The sequence below is a fragment of the Anomalospiza imberbis genome, chromosome 1 (genome assembly GCF_031753505.1).
Source record: "Anomalospiza imberbis isolate Cuckoo-Finch-1a 21T00152 chromosome 1, ASM3175350v1, whole genome shotgun sequence".
Taxonomy (NCBI): Eukaryota; Metazoa; Chordata; class Aves; order Passeriformes; family Viduidae; genus Anomalospiza; species Anomalospiza imberbis.
The window spans coordinates 61,925,742-61,943,284 of record NC_089681.1 but is presented as its reverse complement, the minus strand read 5'-3'; the positions used below and the strand labels follow the sequence as shown (position 1 = coordinate 61,943,284).

At 40.7% G+C, this 17,543-nt stretch overlaps 1 protein-coding gene across 2 annotated transcripts in view; it reads left to right on the top strand.

Annotated features, from left to right (window-relative positions):
* GABBR2 (gamma-aminobutyric acid type B receptor subunit 2) overlaps window positions 1-15,373 on the top strand; it is a 454,194-nt gene extending 438,821 nt beyond the window's left edge. For both annotated transcript variants that reach the window (XM_068194855.1, XM_068194863.1), the window contains 2 exons: window positions 5,865-5,982; window positions 12,879-15,373. In XM_068194855.1, coding sequence (XP_068050956.1) covers window positions 5,865-5,982; window positions 12,879-13,044 — 284 coding nt within the window. In that variant the 3' untranslated portion in view covers window positions 13,045-15,373. The remainder of the gene's footprint in view (window positions 1-5,864; window positions 5,983-12,878) is intronic.
* The last annotated feature ends 2,170 nt before the right edge of the window (window positions 15,374-17,543 follow it).

Here is a 17,543-nt window from a genome sequence, read left to right as displayed (position 1 = left end):
TTTGACACATTCACTTTGTTGTTCACTTCTATATGAATTGTTTTTATAAAAGACCTTGCTGTTCTGGAGGAGCTCACAGGGCGAATGCCATGTAGGGTAACCCCACTGCTATTGCTTACACAAACTCAGAGCACTGCTGTTCACAGAACAGACCATAACATGGGATTTAGGCAATGCATCTTGAACAAGCCCTAATCAAACTTTAATGTCATAGTACACTTCAGTAGGCTTCTGATCTGTAAGAATTGCCCAGAGTTAAAAATCCTAATTCCTATAGCCAAGTGCCAAAGGAGGTTATTTGATTTATCTCTTCCTTCCCCACCATCCTCATTTACATCAAACATATGGATTTAAGATACAAAAGTTGAATTACTTTAGCTGAAATACGTAGATACAGCTGTGAATACAGGCCTATATCAGCCTGACCCCAGGCAGTGTTTCACAACTTTGGGATTTCTGCTTAGTTATTAACAGCAAAGGCTCCTGGTGTATCCCAGGAGCTCTTTGCTGCCACAGGGACTCCTTCTTTACAGCACATTTCAGTAAATCTCATTTAAAGAGAGATATTATCTGAGACACAATTCTTGTTCACAAATGCATGATGTCCCTGAGACATCTACAGCAATTGACTATGTAACAAATGCAATTAGGAAAATGTGATTTGTGGTTTATGGCTTGATTGCTTTCTTTTAATGCAGGCTTTTTAGCTGCACTGCTATATAGCTTTGTGTGGTCAAGCAGGTTTTAGCATGCTCCATGGACTATGGCTCAGAAACTTCAAATGCTGGATTTAAAAGGGCATCCCCTTTACTTAATTTCCTACATTCCTCGGATGACTTCGAGTCATTGTGCCTGCTAGTGACCTCAGCTCTGTGCACAAAGCAAAATTAACTTCTCCCCTGGCATTTGTGGGATGTGGTGGCCTTGCTGGAGTGGCAGAGCCACATTATAGCCTGGGTTTCAGGCAGGGATGGGGTGTGGAGGAGACCAGTGCTTGGCTCAGGCCATCTCTGTAACTGACAGAGCCATTCAGCAAGAAGAGTCGAGCTTGGAGGCACGGTTGTGTTTGCCAGGCTGACATTTGGAAAAAAAGGAGGACAAGTGCCTCAACTGTGATGCTGTGTAAAGGGGGGGAGGGAAGGGGGAAGAGGAGGGCACTAGATAATTTTGCTACACTTGGAATCTTACTCTACTTGACTTCTTTTTGCTTTTTGATGTTTTAATACATGAAATTTTTTCCATGTGACATAATTCACAAAATCATGGATTGAAAGAGTTTCATATAAAGCAAAGCTCAGAAGAAACCCTGGAGAAGAATCTACCTGTAATTCTACCTTGGCCAGTACATTTCAGAGTAGCATATTAGGGAAATGAAGGAATGACAGCCATTCTGTGGGATGTACAGAAGAAGCAAGAGACAGCCTTGCCACAGTCCCCTGTTATGAGCAAACCCTTTTTGCAGGTTCTGTCTCTGCAGGCGCCCTTCCTTGCTCAGAAAACCTTGTCTGTTTTAAGCCAGAAAGTAGTCTTTACTCATTGCTGTAAATGGGCTGGGAGCATTCATTTACATGTCAGATATGCCTACATACTGTCACTTGTCACCTCACTCCGATGTTTCCTGGTGTTAGTTTTTTCCCATGTAAAAGCAGCTCAAAGAAAAACAGATTTCAAAGGCATATTGCTCACAAATGCAAAGCAAAACAGAGTTCATCTGTGATAGATGGGGGAAGAATTATTTCTATGAAGTTCATGCGATTCAAGCATTCAGGTTGAGACTGAAAAATAGATTCAAAGGTAAGGGCTTTCAGAAATAAATATTTTAAAGGGATGCTGTTTTGAAGCAAGGATGTAGTTCCTTTCTTTATAGAGATGTATAGAGATATGTATGCTAGTTTTTATGAAGCCTAACAAATGGATTCAATCCTGAAATTGGAGCTTGTTTCTGTTTCAACAGGGAGACCAACCTATTAGAGGTTCAGTACCTGCCCTTTCTTGCACAGAAATGACTCTGTAGTAAAGGGAATTTCTTCTGATTTAAGGTAGTATAAATCAGAACAGAATCTTGCTGGCTTTTCTTTTTAAAAAATCTTCTTCTCAAAAGACAACTATCAGAAGCTATGATTTAGATTGCCAGTGCAGTGTGCTTACTTCAGGAGAACTTTTTTCTGATTACCAGCAGACAATGTGATTGTTTTAATTTTTCCTTTCAGTTTACTTTCTTAACACCCTATTTACATGAAAAAACAGAGACTGGCTAGTCATCTTTCACAGTCCAAACAATAGAACTGGGAAAAATTACAGCAGGTTTTCAAAATCTGCCTCTAGTTTTAAAGTTTCCTGAGGTCTTTAGTCAATCAGCAAAGTTATCTCTGCCAGATCTTATAAGTCCTTATTAAACCACACTTGCTTCTTTGTGGAGCATAATATATGTTTTCTAACAAACAGAAACAATAGTCAAACTGAAAGATATTGGATGAAAAGTAGTTCTGTCACCCAGTTCTAAGCCATCAGATTAATATTGCCATTAAGCATAATGATGAAGATGTTTAATAAAGCTGCAGTGTACAAACATCAACAAAACCAACCTCTAGTTAAAAAAAATATGTTTTCTAAACTCTTGGAAGAAATATAAGCATCATCAGTCACCTGGTGCGTTCTGCTGGCAGCTGAATGAGGGTTTTTAATATGCATGGCACATTTAATGCTGCCCAGGTAATTTTGGCAGCACAAGGTTGCAGTGATTATAGGTCACCCCTGGCAGAGGGAGAGGAGAACAGCTGGGAGCAGTGACCTCCTCACTGAGTCCTTGGCAGCCTGCATCAGGTGTGCTCTTGCAGCTCAGAGCTTTGTAAATGGAAGCTGTTTTTTTGCTACAGATAGGCAAAGGTCCCAAGCTAAAGACTTCTGGCTCTCACCGACTGCTGGCAGCGAGCTTTGTTTTATAATGAGCCCATCGCCGAGCGCTCTGTGAGGCCCTTGAGATGTACTTGTCTTTTCTCCCAACAGCTTTCTGAATGGAAAGTGCTCAGGCATCACTTATCCAGACTTCGGAGTTCCAGTTTGAGGTCTACAAAGGTGAAAAATATTTAGAAGGTGCTTCTGGCTAATGTAATTTCAATTTAAAAGGTAGCTACATCATCCCCGTGTAACTTACTGGGTAGAATCTGCAGCGGCAGACAGGCTCTGAGAATGAAGGGCATTTTCCAACCAGCATACCTAATGGACAGAGGAAGAGAGAGGATGGGAAAGTATCAAAAACACTGTGACATTTTCCATGGAGAACTGGGAAATCAAATGTTTACCACTACTTTCAGTTGTCCATGAATATAAAACTAGTTTTCTAAACCCTTACGTTTTTTAAGTGCATATGGCAATAGTGTTTTTTCTTTAAGCTCCAGCTCCCAGAAGCATATGACTAAGTGAGAATCTTGCTCTTCATTATTTAAATGAAAGGTAAATGAAAAATAAAGATATTCTAGTTTCCATAGCTGCAAAATAAAAACCTAACAGCTCCTCTCCCAAAATGCTTAAAAAATAAGAATCATCTAATTTTTTTTTAACTTTGAAAGAAACAAATGAAAAAGGGAAAATATGTGTCTGCATTTTGTCTGTATTTTATACATATAAAGTAAAATTTGCATTTGGTAGCCTTGTATGCAGAAATTTATTCAGTGTATTAAAGGCAAGTCATCTGCAAGAGTGGTAGAAGAGTCTATTAAGAATAACACACGGTGTTGTATGGGCAGTTGGTGTTGAGAGGTGAGTAGGAAGAGAATATATGATTTCTGCTCTACTCTAAACTAAATCCCCCACCTTTTTGACAAGGACCACCTCCTTCTCTTTCTCACAGCACATCTGAAAGTACATGAAACTCCTTTAATGTGTACAACACAGATTAATCTATTAAATAATATACTCCCAAACAGCAACAGTTGCATTTTCCAATCATTTGATGAAGAATTATAGCTTTAGCAGCTTTGTAAAATGTTAAAATGCTTATCTTGGCAAAAGGAGTTGGAACTCTAAAATAATTAAATTTAGAGCTTTTTCATCCCTAATTACAAGTGTTGCTCAAATTTTTACTTTGGTCTATATCAAAAAGTCAGCAGTTTCCATTGTCAGTTTAGATCAACTCAGGACTGAGTGTTGGTTTTAATCACAGAAGTAAAAAGAGTTCTTTTCTACGTGTCTGTTTAGAGACATTACAAGACTTTTATGCAAATGTCAAACTTGATATACAAAGAAATGCAATCTACAGAAAATAAAAACTGAGCTCTTGTGACAGCAAATGCCATACCAGCAAACTTCAGGCTGCCCTGAGATGATAGGCCTTACTGCTTATCTTAGCCACTTTCAGATTTGACTCTTTGCTGTACTCCCTTCACACCTAAACTATCAGTGAATGTTGCCATCTCTTAATTTTAAACACTCTTCTTGCTACAACTGAATTCCTTAGCTCTCCTCTACTGACATTATCTTGCCCCAGCTGAAGCAGCTTCATGTGTTCTGGTCACCTCCTTTCTCACCCAGATCCTTCTCTTCAATGCAACATCAGCAAAAAATCTTGTCTCCTCCTCTGAGCTGTGGTGATCCCCATGTCTGCACATTGTGACATCCTCACCTGCACACTTGGTTGTTGCTTGCTTGTTAGGTTTTTCACAGCAGGAAGCGAATGCTATCAAATAATGCCAGGGATCACCTTGCTGGGAGGGCAATTATTGATGTTGGAATTAGCCCTCAAAACATTTATGCTTCCAGCTTCTTTCTTCAATTGGTGTTTCTGCTGCTTGTTTTGTCCCCCCAGTGCCTGTTGACAACATATACATTCCTAGCATGCTGGGAGCTGAGCGTAATTTGAGTACAACAGAAATCAGCTTAACCCTTCAAAATGTACCAACTTTTTCATGCCATTCTCCTTTTTTCTTCACTCTTTTCCTGTTTTTCCCCCTCATATCCACTTTTATGTTCAAATCCTCCAGTACCGTCTTGAAGAATTTACCTCAGACTCCTCTTCCATGCTGCCTCAATGCCTGCGGCAATCACTGCTTCTCTGTTTATGTGGCAAACAACTGCTGGTGATGGATTTGGAGCTCTCTGTAATTATTTATGAAAACTGTGAACTGCCCTCATTATTCAGATGCTTTCCGTGTGATTTTATTTTGCTTACCATAGAAAGAGACTTTGAAAAAGCAGGCAGGAACAGAAAGGATCTTAAAATGGCTGTGTTTGCCTGTGTTTCTCAGGGGGAAGGATGCCACAGGCTTCAGCACAGCTAGCCAGGAACTCCCAGGACACTCAGGGGTATCAAGAATTATGATCTGTTTTGTTTTCACTATGCAGAAAGGAAAAAAGCATAATGACAGCATCATTAGCTGTCCTTGCTGCAGACAGCCTATGGACCAGTGCAACTGATATGAATCATGTTTCCGTGCTGAAAATGATGGCAGTAGCAGACCGTCAAATGACAGCACTTAATTTCCTGTGTGATCGTAAAAGTATCAAGGGTTTACACATCAAAGAAATTATAGTTTTTCTAGGAAAAGTCTTAAGAAGGAGGGTTTATGAAAAGGTTCTAATTTCTAATTTCTATGTGTATTTCTTACACATAGCCCAAGACTAGATGAGAGAGCATGATGTCACTTTTGTCACTTTTCTGTTTCTTCGTGATGGTTCCTATGGAGGAACACAGCATCCAAAACAGAGGAGTACCAAATTCTCACCGCAAAACTTGAGACTATGCTGGAATATAGGTAGTGTGAGTTTACTTTGTGGCATTACGGATATCTGGAAAAAGTTAAAATGAAACTATTTTTAAATGGTCACTTGGTCAGAGTAAAGTAAAATTGAATGTGTTGTCCATCCAGATGGTGAGAAAGCCATTTTGAAAAATCATCTTGATCAAAATCCACCAGCACAGTGGGGCTCATCAGACCCTTCCAGAACAAGCAAAGATCCCATAGAAGACATCAACTCTCCAGAACAGTAAGTATACATCATTACCTTGCTGACAAAGTGTTAATTTAAATTATTACATTTCATCAAAGCCAGTTTTCCCTTTCATGCATTTTTTTATGGAAAGACCTTCTCTGTAACCTCCTTTCAGCCAGCCCAGGCTACAGAGAAAGCCTGAAACACCAGCAGCTAGGGAATGTGAATGGCATCTCCTGAAGCACCTGTAGGCAGCAACATTGTACTGTGTCTCCCTGCTACCAGCTCACCACCCCAATGGAACTTAAAGGATACTGGGGACTTTAGATCCTAAGATTCGCCAAAGACAAATCAATAGGCCTCTTTTCTCTTGCTGGGAACATCCATAGCATGATGTCCAAAGTTTCAGTAGAGAGTTGCAGGATTAGCTGTGCCCAAAGTGTGTGGAGGAAAGAAGAGGATGTATATATGTGCACAAATGTCTCACGATTCTTGTCAAAAGTCCAAGTCCTTCCACACACCAGCCAGAGGGGTTCATAGTGTACATAGACATTTTGTTCTTTTACATTCTTTAGCTAGATGAGAATTAAGAAATGTCCTGAGGCCTTTTCAACGTTGCCATAGCAGCTGGACCTGAGTTTTGGCACAGGAAAGTCCACATTAAGTAGTTTCCCTTAGAAACAATGCTGCAGCTACAAGAAGAGGATGGCACAAAACACTGGCTAGATTTGCAGAGGGGAAAGAGTCTTCTGGTGTCAGCTTTTCTCTCTAGGAACCTATACAATAAACTCGTGTCCTACACTCCACGAGCTGAGCAGGACCTGCCATGGGCAGGAGCTCAGGGAAGCGCTGTTCTCCTGTGTGCCTGGATAAGCCGTTTCCCCACAGCAGCCTGGTTACACAAGCATCACTTCATCAGTGTCTGAGCTAATAGCTGTCAGACTCCTGGGCAATTTAAAAGCTTATTTAAAAACAGAATAAATTAAACAAATTACTAGAATGAGTCACATTGCATCAGCAACAGCAACTCTGATTGCAGATAGTAGCTGCTCTCTTGTACTACCTGGAGCAGGGAAACACGTGGATATCTAAATCTGTCCTTGCACTCAAAGAAAAAACCCAACCCAAACCTGCAAAGAAGCTAATTCACACACACATATGCACCAAAAAGAAATCCCACAGTAGATGAAATATCTTGTAATTTCACAAAAACAGGTCTCTTGCTGAGAGCGCTCTCATGAATTCATGGGGTCAGCAGAGTACTTTAATGCATAGCTATTAAAGGCCTGTTTTTTTTCAGCACCATTTGTCAGAAATAATGTAGTGTGAATTCAGCCTCATCCACATGTGGCCCACTTACATTAAGGAAGATGCTAGGAAAAGTACAGACACTCAGATAATCCAATTGTCTCTATACAGATTTAATACAGACAAAGAAAAATATTTGGTGGTGACAGAACTTCCTCTAGGCTAGGACAACTGATGAGAAGACTGAGATTTCCTAATGGTTCTGGAGAGTGGATCAGTACAAATCTGAGCAATCTCTGACATTTATGGAAAGCAATTAATGAAATCCTGCTAAATCTGAATAGTGTCATTCAACTCTTGCACAGTTGTGACTGTGCCAGGTCCAAGGGCCAATCTCTCCCTTGAGAACAACTTGGCACTTTGGGTACCAGAGCCACACTGCCCAGACACAGTGGATCTGCCAGGGAGGAAAAGTATAGCTGTCTTCAGGACTTCCCTCTTTTTGACAAGATTGCCTCTCTCCAAAATTTGTACTCTTTAAGATATCCTTCTGCACCTCTGGGATTGTTTTTCAATTTGTCTGGCAGCACTTTTGTCCTTTGATGGTTGCTAAATGAATAATTTTTGAAAAAAAAAAGTACTTAAAAGCAAGCTGTAGTTTCTGTGTTTCTCATTTCACTTCATACATAGGATATCTGATAGGTAGTCACACAGTCTGAGGAAATTATTTTTTATTCAAGAGCACAAATCTCAAGGAGAATTAGTCTGAAAGAGATTTCCTTTTGGTCATAAACCTGTGAAAGGAGGATGTCAAGACAATCATTTTCCTGCAGAAGTCTTAACTCTTTAATGGCTGTGGGGAAAAAAAGTCATCCCAGCTTCCTGTGCTTGTCAGTACTCATGAGAACTGGCATCTTCTAGTATGAAAGCTCTTACAGAGTGCAAAAAGGAGCTGATTTGGGATTTTTTCATTCTTTCTCACCATTAGTCCTACATTTGACTAATTGTAAGATCCCTTGTTCTACAGTTGTGCACAAACTAAAGGCACAACTGTATACGCACACCTCAGGCAGTAGTGCAAGAAGTTGTTTCACAATTACTGATGGGGTCATGTTTACACTGTCCCAGTCAGAATGCAGAAAATATTTTTTTGTGCTTGGCTCAGATTTGGAACCCTGCACCTAAGGAAAATGCAGTCTGTACGACTGTAAAGCAGCCTTAGAGCATGAATATACATGAATCTCAGTTCCCTTAGCAGTTCCTGCTGGGCAGGACCCAGTAGATTTTCCATACTGCCATGTAAAATTTTCCATACCCAGTCAGACCATCAGATAAGAGGAGCAAAAAGTGGGTGCTGACTGCTTTTTTTCTTGTTTACACTCTCTACACAGTAAAAATTAACATCCTCTATAGCAAAAAAAGTGGTGCACAGGCACAAGCCCTGCACTTTGATTTCCCATTTTTTAGCATACTCCCCAGCACAGCTGTACTAGTTTGTACTCTCCCAGGTAATGCTCAGCAACAATCCTGGGGGATGCTTAGCTGTGTGGATAGACACTGTACCGTGCCAGCTCATCTCAGGTCCAGAGAGCAGTCAGAACCAGTTTAAAATGAATATAATTCTTTTCCCAGTAGGATGACTTGTCTCTCAGGCAAAGTCATCTGCTTTGATGAGCATAAAACAGTGCATATTTCCTGATGGACAGTCCTGCTTATCTAAAGATCACATCAGTCAGCTTATCTGCATGATGGCCACATTCAATGGTTTATCTTCCGTGACCCTTAAAGATATCATCTGTGCACTTCATTCCTGCATGTTGTCCCTTCTCATCAGTGATCTGCATCCAGCAGGTCATTAGTTTTTGCCACCACTGGAATTTATTTCATTCTCATTTTAACAGCAACAATATGTAACAGTCTTTCAGATCTCTAAGTAGAAGTGATGACAGATTTCTGCAGGACCCCACTAAAACTTGCCATCTTAATAGACTATTTCTACATGCAGGGTTTTTTGTAACCTTCAAAGCATAACTTCAAAGCAAAACTGGAGCCAGTTATGTTAATTTAAGTAAAAAAAAATTCTCATTCAAAAAATTTGGTTGTGACTGGATTATTGCATTGCTGCCATATGCCTCAGCATGAACTGGCTTTTGTTATTTGGTTTCTTCACTGAAAGTGGTTTATCTATGATCTTACTCTAATGTGTCATTAAATAAGGTGGGTTTAGAATGGTTAGCTCACTTGCTAGTAGAACATCTTGCTTTACTTTAGTCTTTTAGAGCTTCTGCAGCTTCCCTGCATTTGCTAAAAATCAACATTAATGTACTGCAGAATTAACTGAAATAATCCCTGAGTGCTTAGACACAGTTTACACACTCCCACAGAACTTCAAATGTTTGAGTGTTGCAACAATTTGTTTCAGTTCCCCCACTTACCAATGGATCTTATTTGTGGTTTCCTATAGCAAAACCAATATATATTTCAAATGCCTTGGCCCCCTTTGTGGTATTGTGCATTCCCATGTGCATATTGCATTGTGTTCCTGCATTGACATTGGAAGTCAAGGTTTTACCTGATTTTATGTTTCCCTAATAAATGGTATTTCTGTACAGAGCTGAGGACACTTGCCCTCACGCAGAATCTGACAAGTGGGTGCTCTGGGTGTGGAATCATCTTATCTTTCCATCTCCTTCAGTGGTTGCCTGTGATTCTAGATCCACTATTAACAACCATTACCTCTCCAAAATACTTGACCATATATATGCTTTCACATACATATCTGTATAGTGTGAACAACTTGAAACAAATTCCTAGAGTCATATAATGGTTTGGGCTGGAAGGGATCTTTAAGGGTCAACCAGTCCAATCCCCCTGCAATGAGCAGAGACAACTTCAAGTAGATCAGGTTGTTCAAATCCCTGTCCAGTTTGGCCTTGAATGACTCCGGGGATGGGGCATCTGAGTCACCTGTGGCAGTGTTTCACCACCTTCATCATAAAAATTCATTAGTTTTATGTAGTCTAAATCTACCCTCTTTTGTTTAAAACCTCACACAGCATCCTCTCACTCCATGCCCTTGTAAAAAGTCCTTCTTCAACTTTCTTGTAAGCTCCCTTTAGGTACCAGAAGGCAGCTTTAAGGCCTCCCTGGAACTTTCTCTTCTCCAAGTGAAAAACACCAGCTCTCTCAGCCTGTTTTCATGGAAGACATCCCCCAGCCCTCTGATTTTCATTGTGGCCTTCCTCTGGACTCACTCCAGCAGGTCCACATTCTTCTTATGAGAAGAGCTGAATGCAGTAGTCCAGGTGGGGTCTCACCAGAGCAGAGCAGAGGGGCAGCATCACTTCCCTCATACTGCTGACCACACTGCTTTTGATACAGCCCAGGATATGATTAACTTTCTGGGCTGCAAGTGCACATTGCTGGGCCATGTCCAGCTTTTCATCCACCATCACCTCCAGTTTTCTCTTGGCAGGACTGCTCTCGATCCCTTCATCCTCCAGCCTATATTGATACCAAGGATTCCCCCCAAAGCATTGGCAAAATGTGGCAGGAGTGGAAGAAGGGAAAATCACTGATACTGGTGGGGGGAAAAAACCTAAAAAGAGTGAGGCAAGGCACAGAATTTGCTTTCACTTCAGGCAAAAATACCAGGCCTGTCTGGATTTTGCTACTCATTTTGTTTTGTTTCGTGTTTCACTCTAAGGGTTTTGTTTACAATCTTGATTGTGTGCAAGTCTCCAGGCTACAGTTCTCTGTCCCAGTTCCAAGAACCAAGTTTTCAAGTGAAAGTAAACTTTTAAGTACAGTTAAAGCAAAATTTGCCACCCACTGCAGCCTCCGTTGGCATAGCTAAATAAACATGCTTTGTCCATGGTATGGCTAACACTGAAATGGATGAAAAAAAATCCTATTCACTTGATTATGCAACTGGATTCTCTTGGAGTAGCTTCAAAAAGCCCTTTAATGAGAAGTCTATAACAGTTGAACAAAGTAAGCATTTCCACTGGTGGGAAAATAAGTGCGGGCAATTCTGCATTTGACCCCTCAACAAGAGGCAGAATGACAATCCACAGCATCAGGCTCATAAGGATTCAGCACAGGGAAACATCAAGCCATGCCCCTCTTGTACTCCTTGGGAACAAGGCATGACTTCATTGATAGCACCAGGAAGAGCCGAGCACAGTAGCAAAATAAAAATGAATGGATTTTGTTTAGTTCCAGGAATGCATTGCCAGCACTAGAATGATCATCACTGAGGACAAACATTATGTGAAACTTTAGAAAGGAGTTTGAGGGGGAGAAACAATGAGAAAGAATTTCCTGGGTAGGCAGACAACAGCTACTCCTACTGCACCTTTGTATAAACAAGCCAAAGCTTGCAGTGAAGAAACTAATGAGGAGAACACTACATTTCTTTCTGTTTGAATTTAAAAGCTATACTGCTTGGTCCCTATGCAGTGCCTTAGTATCTGTCTTTGCTACCTAACATGAAGCAAAAAAGCAATTAAATGTCATTTGAATGAAAAAGGCTGTCCAAAGGCTAGCTTTCAAAGAAATACCTCTTTATAAAAGCCTTTCTACACACTGTCATTATATCAGATAACAGACAAATCTAAAACTCTATTATACGGATACAATGCTTTCTATGGGCATTTTTGTCCTGAAATCCAAAAGTCAGTCCTCAGTTCAGCTCAGTCACTTTGACATCTCTCTTCTCTTTAGAAAGTTCCTTTGTGTTTCAAGGGGGAATGTCTCCAAATACAAAACCATCCTGATGATAAAATGACTGAAAACATCTATTACACTTGATTTTGTGAAAGGTGCTAGTATATCCACAGCACAGGAGTAGCACAGCCCTTTTCTTATGGAACCATCCTCTCCAACGAAAGGGCTTAGATGCAATACCTGTGAGCATGATTTAGTATTAATTTTTTTAAAAAATTATACTCATTATCATGATGTCAATCCACTTGGAAAAAATAGATGCAGAATGTTGGGTTCTGGAACACTGAATTTTAGTATGGGCGTTGGGCAGGACTGCTTTTAGAGTGCCAACTCCTCAGTCCCACATCACTGCCCAACAGAACTCAAAAGCATCTATCACCTCAAAAGCACAGACCCAAAGTTTAAAGAGGAGCTACTTAAAAGAGAAAAAAGTCATCAGTCCCAAATCCCTCCCACCATGCACCTGTGTTTGCTCTAGCTGGAATTGCAGAAATGCCATGCTTAGTACTGACATCTTTGTGCTAAGTGATGCGTGGCTTGAAACTCAGTCTGTGACCTCATGCATGTCTACACAGTTGGATGGGGCTCTGCAGGCAGCAGATCACTTTGCAAGGGGTGGGCGGGTCACCAAGCCATACACCCTCTTTGCAAACTTAAGGTTTTCCCTTTTGTTGGTATCAGCAGTCTAACAATTAACCTGAATGTGGCTGGGAATTTCAGAAGGTTGCGGGATGCTGAGAAAGCACACTTAGTTTCCTTTGCCATGTCCATCCTGTCAGAAAAATTCCCCAAGGGGAAAACAACATCATGGTGGCACAGTTCAGCATCAGCAAGTGCGATGCTCTCGGCATTAACCCTGTCGGTCACAGCGGCAGGCACAGAGGACTCCCTCGCAGCAGCCCGGGAACACATCAGCCATGTGATGTGCTCCATGTGCCCCTCGGCTAACGTTCCTATCCCTGTCTCTCCCGCAGCATACAGCGCCGGCTGTCCTTGCAGCTGCCCATCCTTCATCACGCCTACCTGCCGTCCATAGGAGGAGTTGATGCCAGCTGTGCTAGCCCGTGCGTAAGCCCCAGTGCCAGTCCTCGGCACAGACACGTGCCACCCTCCTTCCGAGTGATGGTTTCAGGGCTGTAGGAGGAGGAGATCAGTGCTTCCTGAACTGCTTTTAAGTACTCAAAGACTGGACTAAACATCTGACCTAAAACTCTGCTACAAACATGTAACATTGGCTCTTACTGCAGAGGAACTTCTGCCGAGGCCCTCGTCACAGGAGTGCCCACGTAACTCGTGTGAAAAAGCAAAGGAGGACACAAAGAGTTTGATCTGTAGCCTTATTCATGGAGTTTTTATTTCTTCACCTAGAAGTCACTGAAAAATGTTTCTTCCAAAATTTCTACTAGCAACAAGGATGCTGGGATATATGGATCTTGCAAAAAAGACACTAGGGGAAAAAAAAGCAAACAAAAAACCACTCAAATGTCACTGAGCATTACATGGCTGCTGAGAACATGCAATTCTATACTGTATCCATGTAAGAAAAATGTAGTGGTCGAGCTATACCATGTTGGAATAGATACATTCATTTTTACAGGAGTTGTGTTAAATTGCTGGAAACATTCTGCACTGGTTAGTCTTGCTTTTTTTCATTTCAGGGATGATGTTTAGTAGGAAAGAAGAATTGTGAGAAATGATTCCTCGGGTGTCATTGAGACTCTGCAGTGCTGTGAGCAGGGTCACCTTTACCTTGCAGCTGTATGTGTAACCCAAGCAGAGCCTGAAGCTCCAGCTCTGAGTTGCCACCAGCTGGAGAGCTGTTGATTGCAAGCAGAGCACTTCACCGTTCTCCAGGGCAATGGTAGTGACTGCTGACCACGTGCAGCTTCATTTTTAGCAAAGTTTCTGCACCTATTTCAGGATAAATACCACCAACCATAACACACTAGACTGTCTGAAAAAGTCCTAGGGCTGATAACTCAGGAAACTGAGGACAGATGGGTAGTAAAGTCTTAATGCCACAGGATGAATTGTTTTTCCAAGTTTGTTTGAATTATGTCACACATAATTACAATAAAAATAATTGAGTGGACTTGTGGGGGAGGGATTAGGGCACAGCACTTTGCTGCTGCGGGCAAAGCCTGCAGGGCACATGGATGTGAATATACACTATGTTTGCTTTGTACCTGCGTACGTGTGACAGTTGTAGTGGATAGGAGAGGAAAAATCAAATCTACCAATAGAATATTTTACCTGACTCCTGAAAGGACTGTGAAAAAACAGTGGAGTTTATACTTTAGCTCCTTTCCCTGAACCAAAGTAATTAGGAGGAACGATAGTGGTGTACCGTCTGGACCAACTCTGGAGCCAAACCCTCAGGCACAGGTGAGACACACATGCAGCTTCTTTTTCCAAGGGACTGGAAATGTATCCTCCCACTGTCAGGGCTGTTTGCTAAAAGTAGGAAAAAAAAAATAAAACCACACGTGAAGCACCCTCTGGGCTCTCAGTTTTCGTTAATTAACACTTGTGCCCCTCAGACCAAACCTTTAGAATGACATTTGTACAAAGGTTTACAAATCAGCAATGACTGAAGCACAGCTGAAGGGGTTCCTAAGCCAAGGGATTTAACTGCAGCTTTGACAAGCTAGCATAAATCTCCATTAAAAATAAAACACACCTCATAGTGGCCAAAACCAACATGAATATGTATCTGAATCTTACAATCAGGAGCATTACAAAATATTTCACTTGGCACATACAGTAAGAGAGGTTGTGGAAATATCTGTAGCTTTTAGAACAAAAAAACATGTAAGTATAAACACAGATAAACTAGAACTCATTACTCTGTTTAAGCACTAAACACTGACGTCGTCACTCAATGTGTGTTGACAGTATTCTCTTGCTTTATTAATATCATCAGGGCCTGGTTTATTTTAAAAGGAATGTTAATTTTTAAAAAGAGAAAATTATGATATTGTATATAATGTATACACAAAGATCTCTGTAGAAATATTATTCCAACTTAGCAGGAAAAAAAATAATTCAAAAGTATCGGACCATTGGAGGTGAGTGTGTGTGTGTGTGTGTCTGTAACTTCGTGAATACTGACTGTGTGACGTTTATTAGGTTTAAACCATGCAGTACATTCTTTGTCTCAATGATACGGTAGTTTCTCCCATAACTTTTTTTTTTACTTTACTGCAGATAACAAGACCAACCAAGTGAATATAGCTATTTAATGTTTCTGTTCTTTTATACTGCAGCAAAAATGTACTGTAAATTTATGAAGAGGCTGTGCCCCAATGGCATTTTCCAATGATGTTAGTGCACAAATGCTTTAAACTAGACTGGAACTGCCAGAATAAAATGTAAATGAAGAATTTCTTGTATAACCTTATACTGCATGAGATCAATTTTTAATAAATTGTTGAAAATCTGTTTTTATGAATAAAATATATAAAACTTAGCTTTTTGGACTCAATGCCCTCTTCCCCCATTACAAAATCATTTTTGATGAGAGTGTGTGCGTATATATTAAAACATAGGTATATATAAAAGCCTCCTTGGAGAAAGAGGAATCCTATCACAACCCTACATTTTAATAAAAATGTAATATGCAATAAAAATACACATCCTAGTTGTGGAACATTTTGCATTTAGACATAACAGGTAGATGAGCCTCTGCCCTGAAAAACAATTACTGCAGTACCCAAGAGTGAAGTCTAAGACCTTTTTCAAAGGGGAAAATAATCAAAACATGTACTGAACATTTCTATCCAAACCCCACTTAGCCCACACACTGTTCTGTCTTGTCCCACAGTGAATGTGAGTTCAGGAGAAAATAAAATATTTTACTATTTTACAAAAGTTACTGAAGTAGAGCCAATGTTCCAGCTCAGTAGTAAAATCTCTGCATCAACAAATGAGGAGTTTCTGAGAATAAACACCAGTTGCTGCATGAAGGCAAGCACTAAGCCTCTCCATCCAGTTTTGTGCATGTGGTGGGATTTGTGTCTTAAAGCAGGTCCCTCTCCATGGCAGAAGAGGAGGAGGGTGGGAATGTCGGGCAATGAGAAAGTGAGAGGAAAGCACATTTTGAGCTGTTTGCTTTTCAACAAGGGAGCATCCTCAAGCCAGCACAAAATGTCATAAAGCCCAAGATGTGGGAATTAGAACCACCACAAATGGTTTTCCAGTAGATGTCTCATGCATCTTAGAAGTCACTCCGAACATATGCAGAAAGAGAAAATACCAGTGAGGAGTTAACAGTGTGGATCATTGCTCTCAGTGCAGAATACCAGATGGCAGGACAAACTCAAACAGATACATCAAAGCTCATTCAAGAAAGGAAAAAGAACAGAACTTCAATGTGAAACCTATATTCAACCAGAAATTGTGGGAGGATGTGAAGAACTTAGAATTGCTCATGAATAATAGGAAACCAGAACAAAGTGAAATATAACTTTAAAGGGTCATGAAAAAAAAGAGGGAGATGTCAGCAGAGCAACTCTACTTGAACCACTGGGTTTCCACAGCCACAAGAAATATGCTTGCTCTACAATCACAAAGTTGCCATTGAATTAATGGATAGTTGCTAATCTTGCAGCACTCCTTTCAAATAAATCAAATCAAGGAAGGTAAGGAAAAAGCATTTTCCTCTTTTTGGTTTTTGGTTTGTTTTATTTTCTGATCTTTCCAGAACTTGTTTGTTCATTACAAGTCTCAGCACAATGTGCCTGTTCTTCCCAAGACTGGATTACTCTTTCTGCTGATCTCCAATCAGGATTGCTTACGTAGTGGAAGCCAGTCCAGTAAGGCTTGTCCCAGGACTTCTACAGCACCCTATGGATATCAGCAGGGCTTATTGTGTTCTCAAACCACAGTCCAAAGGATGGGCTGGTTTCCCTTTTCAGCAAGTTGTCTCTCCCTGTCACTGGCTTGTTTAGGGATTTTCTGCTCACAGTCTATGAAGACTGACAGATTTATTACAATAGTTTAAGCATCATGATTTTTATCAGAGTTCAGTTCTCAGTTACTGACTGCCTTTTCCATCTCTTGACACAGTGAATAGTACTTACAGCCATTACTTTAATATGCCTGAATATTATTCATGAGTGCATTTTCAAGAGCACTCTGCCTCTTGAGTCCATCAGGACTCTGAGAGCACTAATGTGCTTGTCACTACTAATTCAATGACATTGCAGAGAATCAATAGGGGTCTAGAGATGCATTGGAAGAGGTGGGGAAGGGAGAGCCCAAACTGCTGGCAAGGGCAACCCTGGGTGGCAGAACCACCACGTCAGTATTGCCACAAACAACCTGCAGACATTTTGAGCCACCAACTTTGCAAATTGCAGCTGGTTTAAACTGCATCCCTTGATGATGAAGTGCTGAAGTAGGCCAAATGAAGGGAAGGAGGGAAGGACATGTGGGAGGAAAAAGGTAGAAGAGGCAACTCCAAACACTGAGAAAATTCTTCACCTCCCCGAAGAAAGTGGCTGCTATTTTCTTTTTTTGATGGATGCCCATCAAAGCTAAGCATAATACAAGGATTTAAACAAATCCTGAACTTTAGAGGATAAATTCAGTAGGGGTCAAATAGATCTGAAAACAGGATCTGTAGGTACTAGCAGCAA